Source organism: Stigmatopora nigra, chromosome 3, assembly GCF_051989575.1.
Source record: "Stigmatopora nigra isolate UIUO_SnigA chromosome 3, RoL_Snig_1.1, whole genome shotgun sequence".
Taxonomy (NCBI): domain Eukaryota; kingdom Metazoa; phylum Chordata; class Actinopteri; order Syngnathiformes; family Syngnathidae; genus Stigmatopora; species Stigmatopora nigra.
The window spans coordinates 5,928,134-5,955,785 of record NC_135510.1 but is presented as its reverse complement, the minus strand read 5'-3'; the positions used below and the strand labels follow the sequence as shown (position 1 = coordinate 5,955,785).

The following is a 27,652-nucleotide window of genomic DNA, read 5'->3' as shown; positions in this document are numbered from 1 at the left end:
GCCTAGAGTGATTACCAATACAATCATATTGCCACTAAACATACGCAACATATTGAGCCTCAGCATTTGATTGGATTGCAGTTGATATATGAAGTACAAACACTATTCCCTTCTCACACGTTCAATAAAAGGAGGATTTACAATGAGGCTGAAACCTGGAAAAGGGGTTTTCAAGGATAAGTATATCTGAAATTCCATGAATTCCCTCCAGGCATGTTTAAGCAATTTAAAAAGATTCAGCTTTTTATCATTATTATTCTATCTTTATTATGCAGCTACCTCAATGTAATTTATGTACATTCATACTTTTAATTCAAGCATATTGTCAATGTTATCTACTGCTACCAAACCATAGGGAGCCTAATCCTTGGTACCGTAGAAAATGTACTGGATCGGCATTGCCTGCTTGGTCTTACTACCCAAAAATTACTTTTGTAGAGCTGTTTGTTCACCTCTAAAATGTACACTGACTCACAAACACTAATCCCAGGGATTGTAAAACTACAATTATCGGAGTAATTGTTAATTTACAGGTCACATGCTTCATCCAATTATCTGTGTGAGCTTTAATGTGTGGCGTGGTATGTTTAAGTACAAGTAACGTGCATTTTTCCTGTATAGTGACATGACCATCTTGGTTATTTTAAACCACAGATAGTGTCTAACCAATTGAGTGAGAGTAGTGCTTTCCATTGGCCTTTTAGTGGTACAACCCTTTTCCTGCATGTCAAATGCTAACTTGGATGCTTCACTAAATGCAGAATTGGTAATGGATGCATAAAGTGTTATCTTTATGTTGCGTCTGACGATTCAAGTGTGCTCAATGTGTTGCCTACCTATTATTAGCTGACCTCTATTATGGTTGAAACAATTTGCTATGGGAGCTTCCTGTCAACCAAGAGGTCGGCAAACCCTCAATTATCTATAATCTTCTTTATTTGAAATGAGGCAAGGGACATTGCAATGAACATGGTGCTGCATGCATGGGAAAGACATGAAAACTACAGACTGAGACCAAAAACTCATTAGAAATCTGTCAAACGCGGGTAATGAATTAAGTGAGAAGGGCATTTCCTCTGGCTTTTCGCAGTGTTACTTTGCAAGCAGTGGATGTTACTCACCATCTGCAATGGCTTCACTTTTTAGACCTTTAATGGTGACAGAATTTATGAACTCCATTTGCACTGAATTTAAAACAGAGGAAGACATTCATTAAAAGCACCAATGCACGGACTGCTATGTTGCGGATGGCTTTATTGACTAGCGATTTTCCCGAGAAATGGAAAGGGAAAATAAAACAATCTATACTGCAATTACCAGACTAATAGTCTTACTACATTTAAACTTATCGTGACAGATTTATACAACGTTCATGCATTTTTCATGTTCATGACATGACATTTAAAGTCCTACTGACACCTCAGGGGGTACTCGTTTTATCAGAAAAATGGTTCATACGTACTCTTTAATAAATGGCTCCAACACAAGCGCTGCCGATACAACCCTCCATTTTTAAGTGGTGGGCGGAGTGTGCAGACTTGTGAACATTGAACCTTCAACGTTCATGTCCATTAACTAATCATTTTTTGTTTTTACAAAAACAACATAGGTTGAACAATTAAAGCAGTTCACCCAAGCTCTCATCTCATTTTCTGAACTGCTTCACCCTCACTAGGGTCAGGGGGTGCTGGAGCCTATCCCAGCTGATTCCAGGAGCGACGCAGGGGACACCCCGGATCAGTGGCCAGTCGATTGCAGGGTACATGAAGACGGACAACCATCACACCCATACCTAGGAGCAATTTAGAGTGTCCAATCAGCCTACCATGCATGTTTTTGGAATGTGGGAGAAAACCCACGCAAGCCTGAGGAGAACATGCAAACTCTACACAGGTGGACGTGACCTGGATTTAGTTCACCCAAGTTAACATGGGTATTGTTTTCATTCAGCATTCAGATAGCGTTCAGTCATCTGGGATGAACTGGGAGAGAAAACACTTGGGCATTGCATTGGGGCCCCTTCCTGGTGAGGTGTTCTGGCCACATTTCAACAGGGTTAGGACACACAAGGGAGACTATACCTCTCGGCCAGCGTGAAAATGTCTCAGGATGAGTTAGACAAAGTGGCGAAGGAGAGGCAAGTCTTGGTCTCCCTGCAATATTGACTGTGTTCCTCATGCATTCATAAACGTGCACTAATCGACGTGAGCATGTCCTTAACACATGACAAACTCCCAATTTACCTTCTACCAATAGCTTGGACTATTGTGAAGAAAAATACGCAAATTTCAAATAAGAAAATGTGCAAAGGCCACATTGAAACCTTTAGGAGTTACTATTCTTTTAATAGTCATGCACTGCTCTCGTGCACAAAAATATTGTTCATGCAGATTATGGATCGACACAACAATGAATGGCAGAAAAATTTCGACACAGATTTTTTTTTGCTCCTGCTGCGAACACAAAAGCAAGAATTCAATGCCTCCAAGGTTGTGACAGTTTTTCTATTTTACTTTACAAGCACTTAGCATTGCACAACTAAGTAAATAAGCAACTGTGCATTATTTATCTGGTTGTATAGTGATGCTAGCCCATTCAAAATTCATGTTACTCAATAATTCATTTATCTATTCAAACTTGGCTTATTAAACTCCGCAGAGCAAATGCAACAAATAGAAGTAAGCTCGGGCTGATTGTTACCCTGGGAGGGACACACTTCGAACCCGCACATACACACCACTGTTAATTAGTGTAAAGTCACAGATGATATTTTTGTCACAAGAACAAACGGTGAGCCCTGTAGGCAGAGAGGAGATTGGCTGGAGTGAGAAAACAGAGGCAGGCAATGAGAAACAGAAATGGATAAAGAAGGGAGTAAAAGAAAGTGATCAACGATTGAAAACAATCTAGCAATTTGAAAAAAAATTACTTTTTCTGGCCATGTAAACGCTTGTATATATGAAAAAACAATCAATTGTGGAAAAAACATGTTTATGCTTTCTTGAGGATGTTTTCCAGATATTAAGAATGCAATGGAAAAGCATTTTCCAAATGTATACGCCATAGAACATGATGGGCCTTTAATATGTTGCTTTTATTTAAGTTTGCTAAAAACGAATGGAAACAGTGATGACCGATCTAATTCTGAAAAAAAAAAAACTGTCCTATGTTCAATATAATTTCCACTCATTCACACTTCAAAACTCTTCAAAATCTGTTGGGTTTCCTCTTTAAAAATATTGCAAACAAACTATCAAAACATCCAACTTTCAACTTACAGACAAATATCTGTATCTGTTACATTCTAAGAACTGAAATATTTTACAAATGTGGGCTATGGTTGGCCAACAACCTGCCATTGGTTTTCAAAGGTAGTATTTCTATACTGATGACAATATTTCCTCTTTCTTTTGCTGCAAGTATTTTCTTTAAAGATGTGACAAATTAAAGCAAGGTTAAAGAAAAAGGAAGATGACTCAAAGTCCTTGCTTTGGGGTAATGTATAACAGCACAAACTATGGCTCACAAAGACACACACACCTGCAGGGAGGGCTTAGACCTTTCCCTGGCAATAGTTAGAAGAATAATCCTCCAGTCTCAGGATCACAGTCACTGGCTCAATCCTCTTCTGAAAAGTAAAGACTTTACGTCTCTCTCCACATCTCCTGTCTTTGTCAACATAATGACACTGCCTGTCAAGTGGTAGGGCTTCCAGCCCAGAGCTGCTAGCAATAAAAGACAAGAAAAACAGCCCACAAAGGAGCAAGTGGTGTGAATGTGATATAAGCTGGACCTCATCCTAGAAGATCCCTTTTCTCCTCTGCTCGGTGGAGCTCGAACACACCAGCTGTTGTACAATTCCCGGATACAGGTTAATCCGGTCAGCATCAGGAATGCCGGGCAAGTGTGCATCAATGAGTCTACAGTATCCAAGCATGTTGTAGTTTGCTCGGATGGATTGAAATTAAGGTGGTTGGTTTTTATTTTTGCCTTAGGGCAATGGTGCCCTAACACTGATCCGCAGAGCGGTACCGCGAGGCATTTAATGCCAGTCTGCCAGGGAAATACATTAACGTTTTATGGCAAAGTTGATGCTCAAGAATGGAACTCTCAGGGTTGCCAGATCAGAAAAAAAAACATCTCTAACTCAATCACACCAAAACTATAATCCACCTTATTCAAGGGAATTTCCCAGCATTTGCAGAAATGTATGTTTTTTGTCAATTTGATTTCAAAAAGCTGTGTTTATTGATAAAATAAGAAAATGAAAGGATGAGTGTCTTTAATTATAATGTTCAAAAGTTTTGTGAACAACCACAAGGCAGTAGTTTTTTAGAGTAGTGATAAATGAGCACTACCCACCCCCCCAGTTCAAATGAATTGTACATCCATCGAAATCAGTTGTACCCGATGAGTTAATTAGTGATCCACAACCGATGTGCACTTTTCCAAGTTGGCTTTTATCTGCTTTGGTGGTAAGGAAAGTATCAATAGCGAATAGCGCTTTAACTGCACTTCTTCATTCTCTCATGTTCACCTCTAGCTGTACTTCTCATCAGCTCATTGGAGATTCCATCAGAGAGGTGGAGGCCCTCAAAGGCACTCTGTGCAGAATGATGAAAGGACGAAGGGGGCCTTGGGGATGGGCGTGGTGAGCACAAATTGTCATGTGGAATAAACGATCACAGAGTCATGTGTGTGAGATGTCAGATAACTGCTTGGAGTTCTGGGAACCTCCTACATACACTTGCAACGAGGGGATGTTTTAATGTTACATTGCTGGAAAATATAAGAAATTGAAAACATGACGTTCAGTCAGGTCTAGTTCTTTTTTTTCTATACTTTCTTCTATCAGGAGTAGCACATATCACCTTGAGTCATTTAAAATCGTGTTGCGTTTATCATTGTCATTCAAAGTTCATTAAATTATTTAGAGATGTGAGTCATTACAAAAGCTATTTCACAGATTTGGCTTTTGTGAGATAAGCTATTTTTTATTTATATAATATCTATTGATACGATAATACTTTAACGGTATACTAAACTTCCATAAATGAATAATTTACTGAAGTTCTAATGTCTTCATATTTTTCCCTCCCTGCACTTTATTAACGCTCTTCCTTTGCAAATAGTTTCTTTCACATAGCCAACTTAATGTTCCTTCACGTGAAAGGCTCGGAGATGTCCTTGACTGGCAAGGACGACACAACGCAACTGCTATATCTGCTAACGTCTAGGTTATGAAAAACGAGTACATAACATTCATAGCGGCACCTGTCTCTCCATCTGTCTTGGTACTCACATGCAGCCATTTTATCTCAGTCTGATCATCATGATGTGGTTCAAAATTGGTTCACCACTGGCCCAGGGCAGATGACATTCACACCACACACGATGCACAAGAAAAGTCACAACCAGCTAATCCACACTGCCTCACTGGTAAGAATGACCATTGAACTACCTAATCCACAATGATTAAAGTGAGATTTTTTGTTTTAATTGTGTAAATGCAAAATATGTAAATTTACCACAGGTAGGAACAAAGCTAAAGAAAAAACAACACGTCTTGAGCCACATGACAAAAAACAATAACTACGTGCATGATAATGCATGCATCAACAGCAATACAGGAAGAAACATTCATATTCATTAGAAAAACAAATATTTTAAAGAAGATACATTAACATAGCTTCACCAAACTGATTTTCACTGTAACAGCAGCTGTTTATTAAAGCATCTCAAGGGGGGGGTATCTCGTTCACTCTCACACAAACACACTGCAGACTCGGGGGGCTTCACGGTAGGAGTCAATTAGAAGAGCTCCCTACTGTAATTACACTATGTTAAATATCCTGGCCCACAGGGACACTGTTGTTAGTTTGTCCTTCCTTTTGTCATCTTACAACCTTCATCAAGCATGCTTTTTCTACCTTACAGAAAACTCCAAAATTGTATTTTTTTTTAAGTAACCACCACAAACCATTGCACTCTCACACACACAAACACGCAAAGGTTATACTGCCCACCACTCTCCACCCAACTGTGCTATACACCATTCATCTCCTGCATTATCTTGTCCTGTTGGCTTTGGGTCGGAAAAAGTGCTGACAACACCAAACGTACGCCGCAAGATTAGATCGGCATGAAATCACACACACACACACACACACACACACACACACACACACAGACTTAAAGAAGTATTAACCCATTGGCTGCCATTGCCGGTCATAGACGCCCAATTGACTTTTACTGGAAGAGGATAGAGGCAAAAAAAGATTCAGTCATCTAAGTTTAAATAGATTGGATGTCTATCACATTCAATAGGAGTCAATAAGCTAAAATTATAGTCCTGGGAAAATTTTGACGAACCTTTTGGTTGAAAACCCTTTTTTCACAATGTATATACATATAATAACAAGCAAAACACATTTATGGATCACTAAAATATGAGATGTTGTCCAGTTTACATCTAAAAAGAAAACATGAAACATGCTCGTTTGAAAAACTTTACTGACCAATCATTTGAGAGTATTCATCGACTCGACTATTACTAGCACATTTAACAATGACTGAAATATAACTACTGCTATGCATTTCCATCCAAAAGATTAAGACTATAAAGGACTGCCAAAAACAACACTGCATATCTTATCTCTACATCACAGGTTCCTCATTAAAAAGAGCGCTAATCTGGTTACATTTTTTCCAAGACTTAAACACGGTTATTGAGCTCTTCTGTTCAACTGGTGATTTAAGATTAGAGAATTTTCCAATGATACCTTCCTTCAGTGCATTAGACCCATTGCAATTTGGGTTTACTCGTGGGAATAGGATAAAATGTGTATACTTAAGAGAGGAAGAGAGCCATCTGGATGAAAAATTGTCTAACATTACAGAAAGTAGCTCATCTGCAGCTTCTACAGCACAATTTGACGTTAGTATATAACATAATAAATGAGCTCCATTAAGTTAGATTCAAGGACAAAAGCATAATATTGAGCCACCCAACCAGCAGTTAGTTGGTTAGGCTTTCTAATATCTATACACGTATACTGCGTACAGAGCATAAAGACAGCTGGCCTGGCTGTAACCCAACATTAAAATAAACCCAATTAGCAGCACATATAAAAGCATGCAAATGAATTTGGAATAAGGTGGGTGCAAAATCTCTGTCATCACGCCCAAGTTGCCAGGAAGAATAAGAATTGGCATACAGGACCCATGTAGTAAAACCAAAACATGCTGTTGATAAATTTCGACTTTTGTGCTAATCAACCAAATGAGATTAAATGAAGCTCATTTGTTAGATTTATAGCTCTTCGTTTGAAGATAGTGTTCCATTTGGCTTGTTGGGTGGAGTCTGGCTAAGTGGGAGCTTGGGTTGCCAAGTTGGGTGCTTGCCATGGAAGGAATTTCCAATGGGAATTAATCAAATGCTTAAGTGCATGTTGTTATAAATTTTATAATTAAAGTAGTTGTTGGCATTTTGCATGTAATGAAAAGAAACAAATTTGGCAAAAAAGACCAAAACATAATGTTTTGCATTTGATGAAAATTGACATTCTTACTGTTCTAATCACAAAAATATTTCTCTCTTTGGCAATAATAGAAATTTAACTCGTATATTCTCGGCACTGTTGCCACTATAAAAACAAACCGATAATAATGACTTGGTATGTTCAGTCCTACTGTAGTTCATTAGCAATTTATCCACCTGTTTGTTGTCTGAATGGATGGAATATTGGTGAGAAAGATAAAGTACGCCACAAACTACTTAACTGAGAATCATATGACCATGTTGGGAGGCCAATTCATTGCACAAAACCACAGCCACTCTCAACATTTTGATTACATATATATTCAAGGCTTTACTCTTTGTCAAAGCACTCATTAATGCTTTCCAATGGTGTGCTAATGACCAGCAGTTCCGTATTATGTGGACCAGGGGGGCAAAGGTATACACATTTAAAAATGGCAGAAATGAACGCTTTGACCATGAAGAGAGAATTAGACACTATTATATCAAAATCTTCCCTTGTGCAATGTCATAGATATGAGTGCTGATAAATGATTAATAGCTTAATAGTGCCAAGAACTAAAAAAAAAAAAAAAAAAGAACACTCCACAATTATGTCTCCTTGAGAAATGTTTAAAAATAAGTTGCTTGGCAACCTCTGCAATGACCAATTCAGGTCACTGACCCTGCTGTGAACAACTAAAATTGCATTCAGTTGAGTGAAAGCCTCAGTCAAGGCCTAGGTTTAGCTTCTAATCATAGCCAAGTATAGGCCGCTAAGCATGTACAATTCAATAATTCTGGTAGACCATCAGAAAATAAAAGTACTGCAGAGTAATAGATTTAAATAAAAGTCTTTTTCTGTGAGTTGTAAAAAAATTTAACCAAAGAAATTGAATAAATAGTTGGTTTCACTATCCTAAAATGCGTTCCTATTCCTGAACAGGACAACTGTTTTGGTTTCCCTCAATTGTAGAGTTAATATAAATGGAGATTGGACAAAAACAATACAGTGCATCTTAGAAATCACATTCTGGCACAACTCTCTGGAGTATATTCAGGAAATGTGTCATAATAACAAACATGCACACTTTGGTATTGTATCAGCCTCCAACCCTCTTTCTATCCGTCTAAACAAGCACCGAAGAGTAATCATCGTAAAAGCTGCGGCGGCAGAAGTGCGTGCAGAAAAAAAATCTGGGGGAGGACAAAAGAGATGAGAGACAGTGGATGCCGCGGCTTTCCAGCTGTCCATTAAGTCATACTCCGCCCCCAGACACGACAAAACAATGCAGTATAATCAACGACAACATCGTACTGATGAAAATGGCTTTCATTAAAAAAATAAAACCAAAAAAAGACATCCAAATTTGCTTCAAAAATCCTCATTTGTAACTACGGATCTGAACCCTCCTTTATCTCACTTCCTTACAGGCAATCCAAGTCATTTGAACAAGATTTTTAATCTACTTTCTTATTAAACATTCAGCTCTCCTTCATGATGAAATTACACCAAGATGGTAGAGCGTGCAATTACACAAATCCTAAGCCAATTAGGCAACCAGTCATGGTGTCAAAGCAAAGAAAATATTAAGGAAATGAGTAGGAATGCACCAACTCATTGACACCAGGATTGTGGTAATGACTTTACACATATTATCTAAGTATTGATATTAGGAACGTGCTGATTAGTTTAATATGGGCTGAAAATTTGACTATTTAACTTGTAAAGTGTTTTTGTAATGTTTTGGTTGCCTTCAAAAGGTGCAGCATTAACTACAGGTACCATTTTTTCTAATCTTCTGATAATTGTAATTTTCATTAAACAATAGCAAAAAATTAATCAGGCAAACCCAATTATGTTACAACACACTCCAGGCCAAAGGCTGTGTACATGCACCAATAAGTTTGTAGTTAATTAATCAGGACTGCTACTGCCTTAAAAAATAAAGAAAAAAATATGATTTGGATTCATGGATTGATAGATATTAGGCAACACTATAAAGCTACAGTGTTAGAAAAAGAAAATGTAAGTGGTTCCTCCCCTAAAATAACAGAAATTCATTGAACAATAATTGCACTTGAGCATATGATTCCTTCTATGTGAAATACTAGGAGAGATAACTTTCCCATTTCTGAACGCAATCAAGTTTTTGAGTGTCTGCATTTGATTTAACGGCCCAACAGCTAGGATATAATTATGGGCAGAATAAATTACTCCTACACAAAAACATGAAGTCTCACATGCACAGCTACTCCACATCTGTCCGAAAAGTGAATAACGCCTACACGTAAATGTGCACAAGCTATATGACCATATCATTGCCATCATGGAGAGAATTATCTGTAAAAATGCTACTTAGCGGAGGGTATATGCAAGCATTTCAATGTGAACCATGACTTAACTTCAAATGCTGTGCACATATTTTCACTATCTTTGCTTACGCTGGCATTTACAGTAATAGGTGATTGGATATGTTTTGCCATATTAGAATGGCGTTATTTATGAGGTCATAAATAATCGCAATACTAGGAAAGAAAAGAGAGCATTCACAGTCTGACATTTTTTCAAAGTCAAACGCTTAAACGTGACATATTCAGATGAAAAACTTTTTTTTTTTCAATTCTCGTTTGATCCCAGAGGAAATATTTACGCATTTACGGAAGTTGTGGCATGGCGCATGACAATTTAATCCCCATTTTGTTCAGGCTGATAACACCGGATGGCTAAAAGGTATATATGGTCCTGTGAGGCAGGAGTTTTCATTTCATGCACAAATTAATTTGGGGTGGAACTACCAAAGTTGCCATCTAATCAGTTATTTTATTTGGTCTTAATTACCTGGTGGATGCAACAGATGGGTTTCTCATGAATATTTATTGTTTTTTCTCCCCTGTTCTTGGTTTGATGAAGGAAATCATTTTTCCTCTAACGAATGGTTTTACTATATTTTGTGTCTGCCATTCTAAAGCTGAAGAACTTAAAAAAAACTTCACTTGCCATTCTCAAGGTTTTTTTCTTGTAGTCTAACAAGAACACATTTTGTGAGCAAGATTTACCAAAATGATCATAGATCTAAATATTTACCCTAAAAATCCCCTTTGACGGTCAGCTATCTTTTAATAATAGCTTGATCTCCCTCTTCCATCAGTCTTTGTCAAAGAGGTGACCGCAGCATCCTGGCTGCAGTTAAAGACTCTCAGCCCCACAAGGAGAGAAGAAATGATGGAACGTCCGTGACGCAGATAAACGATAGCCGGGCGGAAAGGAGCCCAGCAGACAAAGAGAACACGGCGGCGCAGAGGAGCTGCTGCTTCCGAGCACATGGTGTCGTTTATATGTGTGCTGATTTTATATGGCGACATGTCGGACCTGCGAGCTGCATGAGAAATGGCTTTCAGTGCAGTGGGAGCTGATGCAGCATAACAATAAGTTTGCGCAAATTCCCTTAGGCTTGCTCTACATCTACACACACACACTATTATATTTGTGTATCGAGTCACACACTATTTGGTACAAAGGTTGCAGAACGAATGATATGTCAAAGTTTGTTCTGCCTTTTATTTTTCCTTCGTTTTTATTTATTCATTCGTTGAATCGTTTATTGATTTCATCACAGTGGTTAACTTTGTTTTTCTACTGAATAAGGTTTTTTTTGGAATGACATCTTTCAATTGTTGCCTTGAAGTTATTATTAGATATGCTACATACAGCGCTGGAAATATAACATTGAAATAACAGCTAAAAACATCCAATACATTTTACTATGGATGGTTGGCATTGGATGATCATGGTTCAGTACAATGGATGCTTCTAGATGCCCAAATCATTTTGGCCAGGAGAGGCTGGCAGTGGGCCTCCCAGTTTGAATGAGTGAGAAGTCTATTATTGTAACTGGTAGGCAATGAGTTACTAAATACTACGGAAGGGTAACAAACAACTTGTTTTTCAGGGCTATAGTCAAAACCTCTTTGACGTCATTCATTTCAATTGAATACATTTTGCCTGGATTATCATTCAGTAATTTATCATTTTGGTGACAGTATATTTTTCACCAGTAGCGTCAAAAGATTTAACAATATTAAAAAAGAAAACATTTTATTCCCATGTGGTGTTCAAATCTAGGAACATTTAAACAACACAAATAATCTACAATTTGATGTTACACTGATTCAACTGCCGCTAAAAGAGAATAGCCGAGCTCCATAAAAAAGAAAAAAATGTTATTGCTCTTTGCTGCCAACCTCTGTGTCAATACAAATTGGATGATGAGCATTATTAATGAAACAAGTGAGTGATGTATTTCGTTGCTTCAGATTCTTCAGCCAGATCTCAACTTATTGCACTATTGTAGTTTCCCCAACAAACAATTGAACACACAATCACCACCCTGAAATGACCCAAAAAAAAAAATCACACATCAAACCAACCAAAACCCACTCCACTCTCACAATCCCCACTGTGTGGACCATATTAAGAAAATGTCAACGCAAACACTGCGTTACACAGTTGCAGTAGTAAATACACAATACCCTCTAAACACCGAGAAAAAAAAAAACAATCCCCTGCTGCCTCATTACTCTCCTGGGATTACGAGTAGTAATGATGCAGTTCCATTACTCCATAGTACATCTTAAGAATGTGTTTGCGGTGCATTGTGTGTACGCTCCAGAACCGGCAGCCATTAGCATAAAGAATGATTTTTATGGCATAAAACACAGCCAGTCAGACATAAATCACGGAAACGACTTGTATGGTTAAGCACAGTAAACAGTTCAGGTATACTATATACTACTAAACTTCTCATTTGTTACTAAAGGGGTGAGAGATGCATGTGTTAATAGGACCTACGCAATGATATTTTGTGGAAATTGGCGGGACCAACCGCCGTTATCCATCCTTCTTCTTACCGACAGAACAGATTTCTGCATGCAATCACAGTGCCCCCTAATGGTGTCCAAATACCATTCCCAATCCCTTTACTACGCTACTGTTCACAGGTAGACAATAAGAAAACGCTGGATTTTAAATAGCTCATGCAAATGTCCCTGAGGTAATTGTTTTTAAGTCAGTTACCATAGCAACGCCACGCATGAAGTCTATTCATCCCATCTTTGGTACTCAAAGCCTGATCTCTAAACTATTGGTGTGAATGTGCATGTGTCACCTAATGGCTGAATACTAAGACAGTGGTGAGTTGCATCGAAAGGCAGCCCACTGCAGTTAACGACGTATTTGGGAAGCATGAGAGGCGGATTTTCTGAGGAGGCGCCACAATCGGCGCTGCTGAAAAATGCAGACTCCATCAATATTTGATGGGAGACACATGTACTGCTGGTGCACAGAGCAGGATGTACGACACCATAGCCTCAGTCCAGTGGCTTTAAAATAAATACAATTTAAAAAATGATTGTGAAAATGCAGATGCATAGACACAAACTCGTCAAAAAGTGTAACGGGATATCAATGCGTCACATCAGAATGGTCATCGGAACGAGGATGTCAGACTCTCTAATCCGATTGTCAATCAATTCACAAATTAAGCATTCATTTTCCTAATCATTTTAACTGTTACTGATTAAAAACCTAGTTTAGCAGCTCACTTGTGCATTACTGCTAACATCTGAAGTGTGGCGCAAAAGTTCAAATTACATATATTTTTTAAAAAGTGGGAAAAAAAAGAAAAAAAATTACTTGCACTTTGTCAAATTTCATGGACAAACTCCCCCAGTGAGGAACAATCAGGGGACATTATTCCTGTTTTGCTTAGAAAAAAAAAAATAGGTGAAAAACAAGAGGCAGGGCAACATATGATAGCCTAAATAGCCTATTAATAGAGATAAACACTTAAACTCCCATCCCTAGGCCTTCACATGCATACACTCGACAGACTGAGGGTAACACGAGTGCTTTAGCAAAGTTACAGCACCAGCAGATACTTCACGGCTTCAGTAATAGGATTATATGGTGTGGAGGCTCCCCGAGATAACGCATGAATGAGGGAGGACGTGCGAGTTGGTGCAATTTGTACGAGTGACCGACAAACGTTAGCGTGTGGTGCTTTTCCCAAAAGGGAATACTTGTGTTTACGGCAACACAAGAAAGCATGCAAACTTACTGTTGATCCGAAAAGACATTTGGGGGGAAACCATGACAAATTGAAGGTCCAGGAGGATAGCTACTCAACTAATCAGTTTAAAAAGCATACTTAGTCGGGTTTAGATCAGATGACTAACAAAAAGTGATTCATTTTGTACTTGTACTCCTTCCCAAATGTTCCCTTTTCACCCTCCATTTTTTATATTATAGCCCTAAAGATCTTCATCAATTTTCTTCTGCGTTACAGTATGTTTTGTAACTTGAAAATGACATTTCATTCCTCAAAATATCTATAGAAATTCAGTCATTGATGGAATGAATGCATTAAGGCTACAGAACCTTAAATCAAATTTGAATGATTAAAAAATATATATCCTTTTCCACCTTTTCTAAACAGCATTCTCAGCAGTATAGTATCTGCCATATTTTCCCACTCCATTTTCAGCTGCAAACTAGTTTCCTGCTCTTTTAATGGCTGACTTCTTGCCATCTCACACATTCTTCATTCTCTCTCTATCTCTCTCATTCTCTCTTTAATCTAAACAGTGTTGTTCACTCCACACCTCCCACTCCACTCAGTTCCCATCGGAATCTTGAAGCGCATTTAATCAGCAGCTTTTTCACCCTTCCGATCCGCAATCAAGTCCGCCTCCCCAAACACACAGACGAAAAAACTGCATATCTTATCATAAATATATATATACAAATCCAGACACCCACCGCTTACCTCTATAATATTTAATTAATCAAAGTATATGGAAACAAATCTGCACACAGATGTGAAGGTTGAGAATTTGCCGCTTGGTGACTTCGAGTTGGTCAATTAATGAAATTATTTGGCATATAATGGCACTAGCAGGTATTAAAACGTAAAAATAACAATTCATTATAAAGTGTATGGTGGTTCCAGGTGTTTAATAGCCACACAATTTAGCTTGTGGCAGCCACGTCTACATTATTACCAAAACACTTTAATTCACCTGGCTGCTTTCAATTAATACGAATGCATGCAACCATTGTATTACAGAAAAGTAAAAAAAAAACAGCCTTGTGTTGATTTCAACGGCCGACGGTCATAAAATCTTGCCGGAGTCCCGCCAATGTTTGCCAATGACTGAGGTACAGGCGCATTCCTGACAAATGTACTCTAATGAAATATGGTTTCAATTGTAGGGTAGGACGGAACGATGGTTGCGTTGGGAATACCCAGAGACGCAGAAATGTGGAGGGATGCCGCCGCAGACGCGGCAACGATCATTCGACATCTGTTGGGGTGTGAGCTAGGCACGACAGGGGATGCTAAACACAATCAGTCGCTGGTTGCGGTCTCTGTGTGCAGAGAGACGCATCTCTTTGGAGGTGTTCTATGTTATGTATTTACAAGATGAACCAAACAGGCGGTTTTGTTTGAGTGTTAGTGTTCCCTCCATTATCGCGGTTAATGGGGACCGGGACCACCCGCGATAAGTGAATTTCCGCGAAGTAGGGATTCCCCTTCAAAAATGCTTAATTTGAATTTAATTCAAAAAACAATTTAAAAAAATATATATATATTTTTTAAATTTACCCCCCTGTATGCAGTACACCATATAGAATACGGTTAGAGAGAGTGAAATTCATGTTATAACAAAAAAACTGTAAAATATGTTGTTTCAATGTAATATTTGTATTTTTTTTCTTTCCCCAAAAAAATCCGCGAAGCTCTGAGTCCGCGGTAGCTGAACCGCGAAGTAGCGAGGGAACACTGTATTAGCTTACCTTTGCAATCAAGTCGAGGGGCCGTCTACAAGACTTGGGGAATCCCGATGTCATTTCTAGTGCAAGTTCAGGTACTTCTTCTTGTAGGTACATCTCAAGCATGGATGCCAGTTGGGATAGACCTTGTGTCTTTGACTCAGACATGGAGGACAGGTCTGTGTAGATAAACAACAAATGTTTTGTGGTGTAGCCGACAGATGCGCAAATGCATGACTTTTGGGGGGGAAAAAACATACGTGATTCGTGCTGGTCTAAAGTGTAGAGCTCCTCACTTTTGCTCTTTGTTGGCGATAGCTAAAAGATACGAGTGACACAAAAAAACAGCTTCATTCTACAGCATCAAAGTATCCTAATCGTCACTGTACCCAGGAGATTTTTTTTTATACCAACAGATGGGCAATGTGAGTCATCTGTTCGAGAGCAAACAGCACAGCAATTAAGTTCCCAACGCCAGAAAAATGAACCACCACCTAAATAAAATTACCTCAAACTAAGAGATATCCATCTGTTAGGATCATCTATAAGAAAATTTCAAAAAAAACATTCCAGAATAAATAGTAAATGTCAGATTGTATACTTCAATTTATCTGTTGATCAATAAGTTAGGCTTGCATGAAAGAACTATAACAAAATTTATCCGACTCAAACTGGACTTTACTGATATACAACATAACAATGTGAACTATACGTAGTGAGAATAGAGTAAGAGATTTTAGGAACATACCTTAGCAAAAAGAATTCTCGCAGCTAGCCGAACAGAGTCGGTAGGAATTCTGGGAAGGATGCTCTGTAGACATTTGCACTCCCTCTTGTGGTTTGACCACGCTTGTTTCTACATGGAAAACATTTTTTTTGTAACAAAAAAAACAAAAACAGATGCTCATGCATAATACTGAATTATACTTGACAGATGATGTTGCAATATCGAGCCATCTTGCACTGGGAGCATCGCAGCAAGTTCTTCTCTCTGAACGAAAAAAACAAATTTAAGTCAATGCGTCAACTGCGATGCCACTTTGATGATTTCAAATGTCAAAAGAAGAACAGTAATTAGAAATATACCTGAATCATGTAAATATACAGTATTTGCACCTCATTATATAATTACAAATTCTCCCACCGAGTCAACATTTCATTATTTTTTATTTGGCAGCCCTTTCCATGATGCTCATACGTCTGATAACAAAGCAGAACACTGCAATTCTTGTCCACATCCAGTACAATCACTGGGGAGGGTATCACACAGTCTGAGTTCTGGGAATTAACTTGTTTTGGTGTGTGAAACCATACTTAAATAGTGGAACATCTACTACAATATCTCTGAAGGCTAAAGTCGTTATTTTTGCATTGTCTCTTCAGTTTGTGATGGCACTACAGAAATGTAGTTAGGAGAAACTTATGATAGCCATTTTGTTGTTGCCTTAAACTTAAAGGTTCCAAAAAGTTGTCACTTGGGGAAAAAAAACTACATTTCTGAACCTCTTATCCTTACAAGGGGTACGGTGGTGCTGGAGCACAGCTCAAAATGTACACAATTATTTGCTATGGAAAGAGTCAAAAGGTGGAAATTGTATCGTACATGGGCCTCGACTTGAATGCTGAATAAACCCACCAAAGTTGACAAACAAACTAAAACGTCTCAATTTTTGCCCTTAAAGAGTGTTACTCATCACCCTTTTCTAGCCAACTCCTCCTGTCCTCCCTTTCCAGTCTCCAATTTATTGGCCCATGTGGGGCAAAGGTTGGTGAAAACACAGCTATTCTTGTCATGCTGAGACAGAACAGAAACTTGAGAAGCCACCCACAGAACGACCACTGGCGCAACGTGAGACACGAGGCAATAATAACAAACGATAGAGAGCCAGGCCAGACCCAAACTCTTGCTTAAGTTGGACGTTCACGCTTTAAGACTGATGTTGACCATAACCTTATTTGGGGAAATGTTTCTGCTACAACTCTACTGTAGGAAATCAACCAGCTACAGCTAGCACGGTGACAAATCTGCAACACAAACGCAATCTTTCCCCTCAGAAGATGGTCTGACCTCTACTTTGACCTTATTGCCAGTTATTTTACACTGAGGCAAATACCTGGTGTCAGCAGAAAGAGCCAATTTGTGAGAACAAAAGGCAAGGAGGTGTCACTCGATAGACATTTAATGAGGAAGAAAATCAATTATTCTCCCATGTTAAACATAATTAACAGGGAATAAAGAATAGTGTAAAAAAAAAAAAGCATCATGCCTGAAGAGACAATTAAAGTTGTTCTGTGAATGCTCAAATATTTAAATCAGCTGTCATGAAATGAATGTGATTCAGGTTTACTATACGATTTAAATCTACAAAAAAAAACATTGGCACTTGGTTCTTGTAAAAAATAATGCAAAGTTATGGTTATGTTTTTGCCTGGCGATGATGTACACTCATGGTACTGGACTTTGACGTACTACCTGGCAACATTTGTTGCTGGCAAAACACTGTAATACACCCATTAAAGGTCTATCAAACTGTGTACTTTAGTAACTTAATGTGCTACACTTGTGATAGTTAAATGTTGTACTATAACAAATTGGCTTAATATTTCTATTCCCTTGGTACATCTGAAGAAATCAGAAGCTATCCAGAATCTAGGAACGTTTATAAAAAAACGCCTAAATACAAACAGTGGAGGTGAAAACGGGAGGAAAAACCCCAAAAGAACGACAGAAAAATAAAGTGTCTATGACTTCTACTTGCTGATGAGCGTACTGCTGTCACATCATATTTTGCTCTCATCTTCGTCCATTTTCCTTCATTATGCTCTCTCTCAACATTCTGTCTTTTAATCTTTGCTTTTCTCTCTCCATCAACTCCCTTCTTCCTTCCCCTTCATGTGGCCTCCTTCATATCCCTTGTGAAGTGACATCTCATTGAAGGCAGGACCGACCGAGGTTGGAACACTAGTACGGTATGGAAACTCATGAATAACATTAGATTGCTTTCATTACCAACAGTGAATTGTGTGTAGAGGACACTCTCACCCTGCCTCATATTTTCCCTTCCACCCTTCAATCAATGCAGTCAAACAATTACCAACAGTTGGGTTTTAATTGGAAAATTGAATCCAAATAAAGAAGGGCACAGAAAAAAATTGAAGTTGCTGAAGGGCAGTGGGGAAAAAAGCCAAAGCGGAAATAACCCGTCCCTAAAAGTGTGTGCTAAACAACAGTACTTTTTTAGGCTTACCTCAGCATGTCTCAACGTGCTTGGCATGTGAGCTGCATGTTAATTAATTTCCCGAGATTACTGACCACAGAGCTGTGAGATTTACTTCTTTGCATGTGTGTGTTTTGGATTATTAATTTGTGGGGGTCTTCTTTTCGGAGCTGTCCAGTTGTGCTTGATTGCATTTTCTCATTTGTAGTCGGAGTAGCAAGAGCGGCAAGCCGCAACTTTTATATACATAACCGAACTAAAATCCCTAATAAATGTTACAAAAAACACAACTCGTGAATTCTAAGTGCTTGTGGGCCAAAACACATGCTGTTACATTGTTTTATAACAAAAATAGGCACCATTTTTAAAGATTAGACTAGAAATATTGACAATGCACACAAGGTGACTAAAAAGCAGGGTTGCCTCAATACTTTATAAGCATGGTGGGCTGCTAGTTTTTTTCCTTAACAGTCATTATTTCAAAATTCCTGTAAACCTAACATTTATATTTAAGGTAATTTATTTTTCATGGATAGATTAAAAAAAAGAATCTACAAAAAAAAAAAACACAATACAAGTACTGTGTACAGTTAATAAACATTGTATATTAGTGGAAAAATTACTATTTACTCCAGTAACGGAAATGGGCATGGGGCAAATTTAAATTATGAGCAAAAAATAATAAAACTTTTATAACTGGTGTCTCATCTTTAATTAGAGGACAATCCAAATGTATTTTAATTATTTTTATTTGAACTGCTTCCTTAAAAAAACATGAAAACAGTCAGTATGTGTGTGTGTGTGTCTGTGTGTTAAGTGAAGATAAAGCAACTCCAGCTGTGTGGCATTTAGAGCCATCTAAGATCCCTTACTGAGTTCTTAATGGCTCTTTGGAGGATGATTCACTAACACCTGAGGGTTTTCATATGGAGTTGTTTCATCGTGATGATGAGAGAAAATCCTGTTCCAAACTTGCATTTGCTTGTCCACATCGCACACACACACACACACACACACACACATTAGATGTGTGTTTGGTCAACGACTTAAAAACAAGCATATTTCAATCGTATGACAAGTTTTTGTCAATAAATCATTTGTTTTGATATCCAAAAACATAATTTAAATGACCCATTGAATTGGAATTATTTTATTTTTTTCACAAAATACAAGTCTGCCCCAAAGTTTAGAAATAGAAAGTTTTCATCCAAATTTTGGCTCCTGTGTGGCACTAATGTTAAATCAATGACTGATTCAGCCTCGTACAAGTGATGAACAACCCCCCCCCCCCCCCCCCCCCCACACACACACACACACACACACCGCAGCCGACATAGCCGAGCCACTTGTTTACCATCACAATCACATATTCGCAACCTTGAACACGTCTCGAGTTGAACAACACAAATCGGCATATACGCACATACAGGGATAATGGAATCCAGTGATGATAAAACATATTGATTCATCTTATTTTTACTCTATGATGAGGTGTGAGAGACTAAATTTGTCATCGTGTATACAGTATGGATTAAATGTCAAAAAACAGGGCTAAGGGTTGTTGTTTATTGTAACAATGAGCCTATGTGTATTGTAATTTTTCCATTAACCTGAATGTGTTCAGCGGCATACACGCATACACAGTCATGGGTTAAAGACTTGATTTTGACAATTCCCCTGTTCACCATGAAATTAAGAAAAAAAATGATTTTGGAGTGTCTGCAAATGATTATGTTGAGTGGGGTGTATTAAAAGGGATGTTTACGCCTAAAACGCCTCTAGGTGTGCGTGTGAATGTTTTGTTTTTTTGTTTTATTAACATTGGCATGTTTCAGTGTCAGCTGATTGGACACCCCAAATTGCCCCTAGGTAGAAGTGTGAGCATGATTGGTTGTTTGTGTCCTTGTGCCCTGTGATTGGCTGTCCACCAATTCAGGGTGTCCCCCGTCTCTGACCCGGAGTCAGCTGGGATAGGCTCCAGCACCCCCCACGACTCAAGTGAGGATAAAGCGGTCCAGAAAAAGCAGGGCCTGGTAGAACATGCAAACTCCACACAGGTGGACGTGACCTGGGTTGAACCCTTGGCCCCAGAACAGTGTGGCCGATGCGCTAAGCACTCGCCCCACCGGGCCGACCAAAAAATAACAATAATATACGTTGGTTCTTCCCAATTGACCTAAAATAACCAGTGAGTACATAGTGCCACCTAGCAGCCAAAAATGACATACATAGGATGTCAGCCCCTGTAGAATTTTTTTAATTACTACCTGCACTAACTAAAAGGATCTCTAGTACAAAAACAATTACTAGTGCAGTTTATTAAGCTTTATTTGTTGCGTAAAACAGCACATGGGATAATGGACGTCCCTTACCTCGCGAAGCAGCTATGACACACCTCCTTAGCCATTTTTAGCGACACACAGGTCGCCAGTGGTTCGGCAGAGAAGATCAAGGTCCCGGTATTAATTGCAGTCCTCGCCCGCAAACCGTTACCTTTGCCCGGACTGGCAAAGCGCTCCAGCACGGACACCATTGCACTTTTTGGAAGCTCGCGCAGACGCTCACGAACTTACGCTCCATGCGGTGTGACGTCACATGTGCTACGGGAAGTCGCTCGTGCGCCATTTCATCGCCCCGTTCATGATCAAAATATTTATAATATATTCAAAGATCTCAATACGTTTCATTCTATTTTACTTTACATTTTGACAGAAAGGCCTGACAGCAAATGTATTTTTCTAAATGCTTAAACGCACGCATATTTAGAAAAAAATGACTGTTGTTGAAACTGAAAATGTACAGTACGCTTTCATTTTTCATGGTATCCAAAGTCCAAAAACCACGAATTAAATCATTCTTAAAAAGAAACAAGTCTTAAGCATAGACTAATGATAGAAAAGAGAGATGATCCAAAAATATAACACAAATTGATTGATTGAATGTAATTCTTGACCATGAAGTGGACACATGAATAACTAATAAATACACAAATAGTCAACATAATACTTAATAAGTGCATTTACATTAGTGCACATCAGAGAAATATTGCAAAACACTAGTACAGTTTCGTGCAAATGATTCCAGTTCAGTCGATTTCATAAGAAGTGGGAGTGTCAAATTCACTGGAATCAGCGCAAAACATTCCAGTAAGACTTTCCATAATGAGGAAGTACGCTCACGGCACAATGCGAATGTACCACTGCGTATGTCAAATCATAATTAAAGTACATGAAAGGACGTGAGACTTAATCGCTGGGATTTTTAAAAAACAACAACAACAGTTTTTGTTAGGATGTTTATCATCCTTGCTTTTATTGTTGTAGGAATTGTCTCCACTTCAGCATCTCACTCTGGTATGTACGATTTGGATTACTGTCAAATGTTGACAGCATAACATGTCGATAAATTGACCTAAAATAACATGTATATTCTGTATTTTATTAAATTCCTTTCCCTGTTAATCGAAGTATGGCGAGAATCCAAACAGACTAACCGACTATCACGTGTGGACAATGAATAAAACAATACAAACATGCAATTTTACATGTTGATTTATGTTAACATATCACATGTTAATAAACTATAATATGCCCAGTATTGTTGTATCATGTTTGGATGCGCTAATGTTACATCGTAGCTAGATTTTAACATGACATGTTACATTTTTCTAGGCATAGACTGTTGCTAAACCTTGTAAATTTTACAGTATTACATTATATTAACTTATTCCTTTGGGGTCAGATATTCAAAAGTTGACAAAAGTGTATTTTTGGTAGTTCTAAAAATGTTTTTTCCTTGCTTTACGGCAAGTGACTATTTTGGTCAGTAAAAAACATCATTAGCAATTAAAAAAATATTAATGTTGTAATTTCTCTTTAATTCTACAATTAAAAAGGAGTACAAATACAATTAATGCATTTAAAATTCACACAGATAAGTATTTAACTAATTACATGTCATTGATGGTGATAGCTGTTCAATTCATTTAAACAGGGAAAACTGGCTTGAAAAGTCCATGTTTACGTCCTTTGCTCCTCCCATTTAAAATATTTTGGTCGTCTTCTGCTGTCGATGGCAGCCAATCTGTTAAATGAGTCTTTTAGGATTTGTACTAAAATACTAATTTGTGCACGAAAGTGTTAATCACATATATATGTAATAACCTGCTTTTTCAATCTATTGCAACAGGAGTCAATCTGGATTGCACCAATGACTATGACAAAATGTCATGTGACTTTGATGCTCCAAACTGCACCGACTACAATGTGACTCTGTTGAGTCCTAATGGTCTTGGGTGAGTGAGTCCATCAGGTGCTAAGTAAAATAACACTAGTATTACTAGTAAGAATATTATAATAAGTAAAAAAATATGACTATTAATGATGCACTTTATTTTGTCTTCTGCAGGGAAAGCTACTGCCTTCCCCTTCAGTGTAAGAGTGGACAATGCTGCTGTTCCATCAACGTCATTTTGGTATTGGAGAATATTCACACAGCATTTGTCAGGAGACGTGGCGAATATGTAGAGAGCAAAAATATAAGTGTGACACAAACCTGTGAGTTAAACACATCATACGGTCTCTTATTTACAGTGGAAAATACACAAATTGATATTTAAATGCCAACTTTTCAATAAATTGCTATTTTTTTTCTTGATCTTGGATGAAATCTAAACTGTTTTTATTTTTTTAATCTTTTTCCTTCATAGTGAAACCTCAAATGCCGAACATTGTCTCTGTTAATGAGACCAATGGGAATATTCAAATACTTTGGAAGACAAATGAAAACATGGACTTTATAAAAATTGACCTACACACACGTCTTAAGTACCGCAAAAAAGGAGACAGTGAATGGGTAAAGTGTGCCTTTGCATATTTTATACTGTTCTGGAAAATTCAAAAAAAAATATTATATACATATATACACACACAGATAGGTATTAATACTCATGATGTTTTCACAGGTAACTGATGTATTCAAAGCCCCGTCACTGGAGGAGCAATGTGACTCATGTTTTAGTACTGAAATACTTGGGAAACAATTGGAGTCAAGCACAACCTATTTGTTCGCCGTGCAGAGCTTCCTGCCTTGGAGCAACGCACCGAGCGAGTGGAGCGAGGAGTACGAATTTACAACCCGTAAGTGTTGACCTGCTTTACATAATGTCAAAGTCCAACCTAAAGCAGCGTTTGCATGACAACGCTGTCAAAATCAAGGTTTTTTTTCCCCTCCGGGATGGACTGAAATCAGTGCATCCAGTTACCAATATTATTTTATATTATTCAGATGTATAGCAATAGTTTAGGGTTATATGAACTAATTGTTTGTACATTTAATAGCGGCGTCCCGTGAGATCCTAATATGGGTTCTCTCCATTACCCTGTGTCTGCTTGCTATCACCATCACCAGTGTGACTTACATATCCTATGTGAAGTAAGATACAAGGCTTATTATTGTTTTTTCCACCTTGAAATACACTCACGGATCGTATCTATTTGCTGGCGATTTGTTTTTTAGGTGTCGGGCAAAGTATTGGGACTCATTTGGCAACTATAAGAATTCCCAAATTCTCAAAATGTACCCAAGTAAAGAAGAGGTAAGTTATTTCATAGTGTGTCTTTAGTAAACCAAATTATGCATAAATTATACATTTTTTCTTCATTATTCTTAATGGGGCAATGTTTTCCAGTCAGAAAAGTATTACATAACTTATAAACAGCTTTAACTAAAATGAAGGAAGGCGACTAATAATACATTTTGTGAAATATACATAATTGTAATAGTCATAAAGAAGACAAAAGACAAATTCAAATGTGTTGCTATTGCTTCAGAATTTTGGAATTGTGTTTATTTTGTTTGTTTTATAACTATCTAGTGACCTCACAAATCTGAACTCTTTGGCTGCCATTAATATTGAAGAATCCAAAGTTGGATGGAGATTAATTTTGTTTCCTCGCTGCAGGTTTTAAAGCCGATCCCCCCCATCATCTCATCAATCTATGTCGAGACTTTCATCCGAGATGACTCCAAACAGTGGTATGTGACAAAAGTTTCCGAAATGTATTTATTTTCAGTCGTTGCCATTTTATAAAAGAGTTTTTTATTTTTATATCTCAGATAATGGTAAAAAAAAGACATTTAAATTGTAAAATTAAAATATTAAAGTCATTACATAACTTAATGAGACCGCTTTCCTTCCCTCACCACCAACGGGCACCAAATTCAAGCATATAGTTAATTGCAGTGCTTGTTTGAAGTGTCCAATATCAATCTATCACTTAAAGAGCAGCTGTCACAGCACGTTTGTGTTAGGCGAGGCTGTCGGCTCCACACATTAATTGTGCTGAGAGCCTGATTGATTTTATTTGTTATTAAAAGAGCCTCATATGTGTGGGAAAAAAATAATAAATACTAATAAATAATAATAATAAATACGTACTATAAATGGATGATTGTTGAGAACATTTTAGCTAACCTGCCATTGTATCTCAGGTCAAAGGAGACCCTCATGAACAGCACTGAGAGTCTCCTTCAACGCAGCGGAACTAGTACTGGTCCGAGTTCTCTGAGTTATGCTCGTACAGAAGCTGTGGACATCATTGCAGGTGTCCAAGGGGCATTCAGTAAAACCTTCATGAAAAGACCAACTGGCGTCTTGTCCACCTGTGAGCAACATTCAGACTCAGAAAACACAATAACCTACGCTTTTATCAGGCCTAGCGCTCCTTCGCAGGTTAACACTCAACCTGAAATGCAGTGTAACAATAGCTACCAAGGAATAGGCAGCGTACCAACCGGCGACAACAACCGAGGAACAGCCTGTGAAGAAAACATGTCCCCAATCTTGGTCTCTTCCTACATGCTGACTTCCATGTCTGACCAGCACACTAGCAGAGGTTCTGGAAGGTTTTCAAATGGGTCCCTTAGCTGCAACAACACAAGTTTGCCTGGAGATGTTGAAAACAGTGTGGGAATAAGGCACAAAAACACTCAAAAGATATTTAGTGGGGCTTTTTTCGGGGGTGAGGATGCCACCAAGGATGGTGACCGATGTGTTCCTGCAAAATTACAGGGTACCATTCCATTAGATGACAACTATCAAGCTTTTCAGAGATCAGGGGAGTTCTCTGATATTAAATTTAAAGAGCAGAAAAGTGATAATACACAAAAGACTAAAGACGCTAGTTGCGGACCTGCAGTATCAGATGCCTGTCTTCCAATGGCTGATAGTTATGAGATGTTTAAGGGTTCCACGGCACTCTACGATCGTCAATTTACAAGACCCTTACAAGACAATAGTCAAAGAGATACATGTGTTCCGATGAAACAGGCCAAACATTGCAAGGAACAAAACATGGGTCAACATGTAGGAAATCCAATTAGTGTTGATGTGAAATTACAAGGGAGTCTGCCAATGGATAATAACTACCAATCCTTTCAGAGATTGAATGAGTCATCTGTTAGTCAGCAGGAGAAAAGAGAGAACCAATATCAAGACAAGGTTTTAGAAGATTCTTCAAAAAACACCAGTCAAGTTGATAGTAATTGCATCCCTGTTAATTCTAACCACGTTTTTTTGGTTGATGACAACTATCAAGCAATATCAAGTGTGTTGAAGAACGCTTCTAATCAGCTGGAAGAGCAAAACGTTTCAGAAAATTCCTTAGAAAAAGACACCAAAGGCTCAAAAAGCACTTTTCTTATGGCTCCTGGTTACGAACCATTTCACAATTTGAAGGGATTCGCTGACAGTCCATTTGGGCAGCAGAACAGTGGCGCAAAAAAAGACTTGGAGAAAATTGTCCTAAAAGACACTACAAAAAATGATATCCTTGTCCCAGGACACTCAAACCCCAGTTTTTCTGTCGATGATCAATACCAAGCCTTGCATCGTTTTCAAAAGCAATGTGATAATCAGGTAGGACAGCCCAAAATTGGTGAAACACAGAGCCTTGGGACAGATCCAGATAAAGTGAATTCCTGTGATCGTTTAAAATTACAAGACAGTACTCCAACAGATAAGAACTATCAAGTTTTGCCAGGTTTAAAGGAACCGTCTGTCACTCATACAGAAGAGAAAAAAAGTGGTCAAGACAAACATGCCATAGTTTTCGAAAATTCCCCAAAGGACTCAACTAAAGACTATAGTTGTGTCCACAAATGTATTGTTAATAACAGCTACCAGGTATTACATGGTCCATGTAAACAATCTGTTTATCTGTTAGAAACCCAGAATAGCAACAAGAAACCTTTAGAAAGGGGGATCCAAAACATTTCAAATGCCAACAAAAGCCATGCTTGCGAACCTGTTGGTATAAATCGCACTTTTCCAGTGGTTGACGGTTACGAAGCACTTCAGGGTTTAAGTAAGATCTCTGATAGTCAAAACGGAGAAGAGAAAAAATAATCTTAACACTTTAGAAAATTCCCTAAGAAATGTCATGACAGGCGTTTCGATCAAATAACATAAATTAACATCCTTTTTGACAGTCTCACATACCTGAATGTGCTCCTAGCCATGGGTGAACCCACTCCGAGGTTATTATCGGTCATATAAAGGGCCACTAGAGGGCCATGCCATCCACCCCCGCCAACCAAGAGGAGAGCGAGATGTCCCTCCACCCAGGGTGGTCCTGCAAATCGTTCACATCCCCAGTAATCAGCCTTCAGGGAAAGGAAGAAGAGACATGCAAAAAGGATTATGATGGGAGGCTAGTGCAGGGTATACTTAAAAAAAAAAAAAAAAAAAAAGATTTACTACCTGGAATACAAAGAAGCCGCCCCAGGCTCAGGAGCACTAAAGTTGACTGAACGTGTTCCTGGTAGAATATACATCAGGGAGCATAAAACAAAGGCTTTTCTTAGGATCTTTTAGGAGAACTTTTGCATTGTTAGCTTTGTACAGCATGTATATGTTTGCATAACATTAAGTTAGTATGTACATATTATGTTTTGTCAAAACACTGCTGTGTAAGTTTTGAGTGACCGAAGGCAGTTTATGTATTCAGTTTTCTTTGTCTGTCTGCATTCAAGATAAGTCAAGAATAAATAAAGGGATTATTAAATGTACAGGGTGTTTGT

General features: G+C 38.2%; 2 protein-coding genes across 3 annotated transcripts in view; one reads left to right on the top strand and one right to left on the bottom strand.

The window, feature by feature from the left end:
* Nucleotides 1–21,185, bottom strand: part of smyd3 (SET and MYND domain containing 3) — a 36,557-nt gene extending 15,372 nt beyond the window's left edge. For both annotated transcript variants that reach the window (XR_013325836.1, XM_077712959.1), the window contains exons 1-5: nt 20,944–21,185; nt 16,281–16,344; nt 16,102–16,209; nt 15,614–15,671; nt 15,378–15,532 (exon numbers count right to left, since the gene is read on the bottom strand). Coding sequence is in view for 1 of the 2 variants with exons in the window: in XM_077712959.1 (XP_077569085.1) it covers nt 15,378–15,532; nt 15,614–15,671; nt 16,102–16,209; nt 16,281–16,344; nt 20,944–21,104 (546 nt within the window). In the remaining variant the exon portion in view is untranslated. The remainder of the gene's footprint in view (nt 1–15,377; nt 15,533–15,613; nt 15,672–16,101; nt 16,210–16,280; nt 16,345–20,943) is intronic.
* A 507-nt stretch (nt 21,186–21,692) lies between these two features.
* On the top strand, nt 21,693–27,276 carry LOC144194161 (uncharacterized). Its single transcript, XM_077713027.1, has 10 exons — nt 21,693–21,924; nt 22,760–22,865; nt 22,979–23,127; nt 23,280–23,425; nt 23,535–23,709; nt 23,911–24,004; nt 24,089–24,167; nt 24,534–24,607; nt 25,064–25,937; nt 27,088–27,276. Exons 1-10 carry the CDS (start codon nt 21,864–21,866, stop codon nt 27,274–27,276), a joined length of 1,947 nt encoding a protein of 648 aa, XP_077569153.1. The 5' UTR covers nt 21,693–21,863.
* Nucleotides 27,277–27,652: the final 376 nt, after the last annotated feature.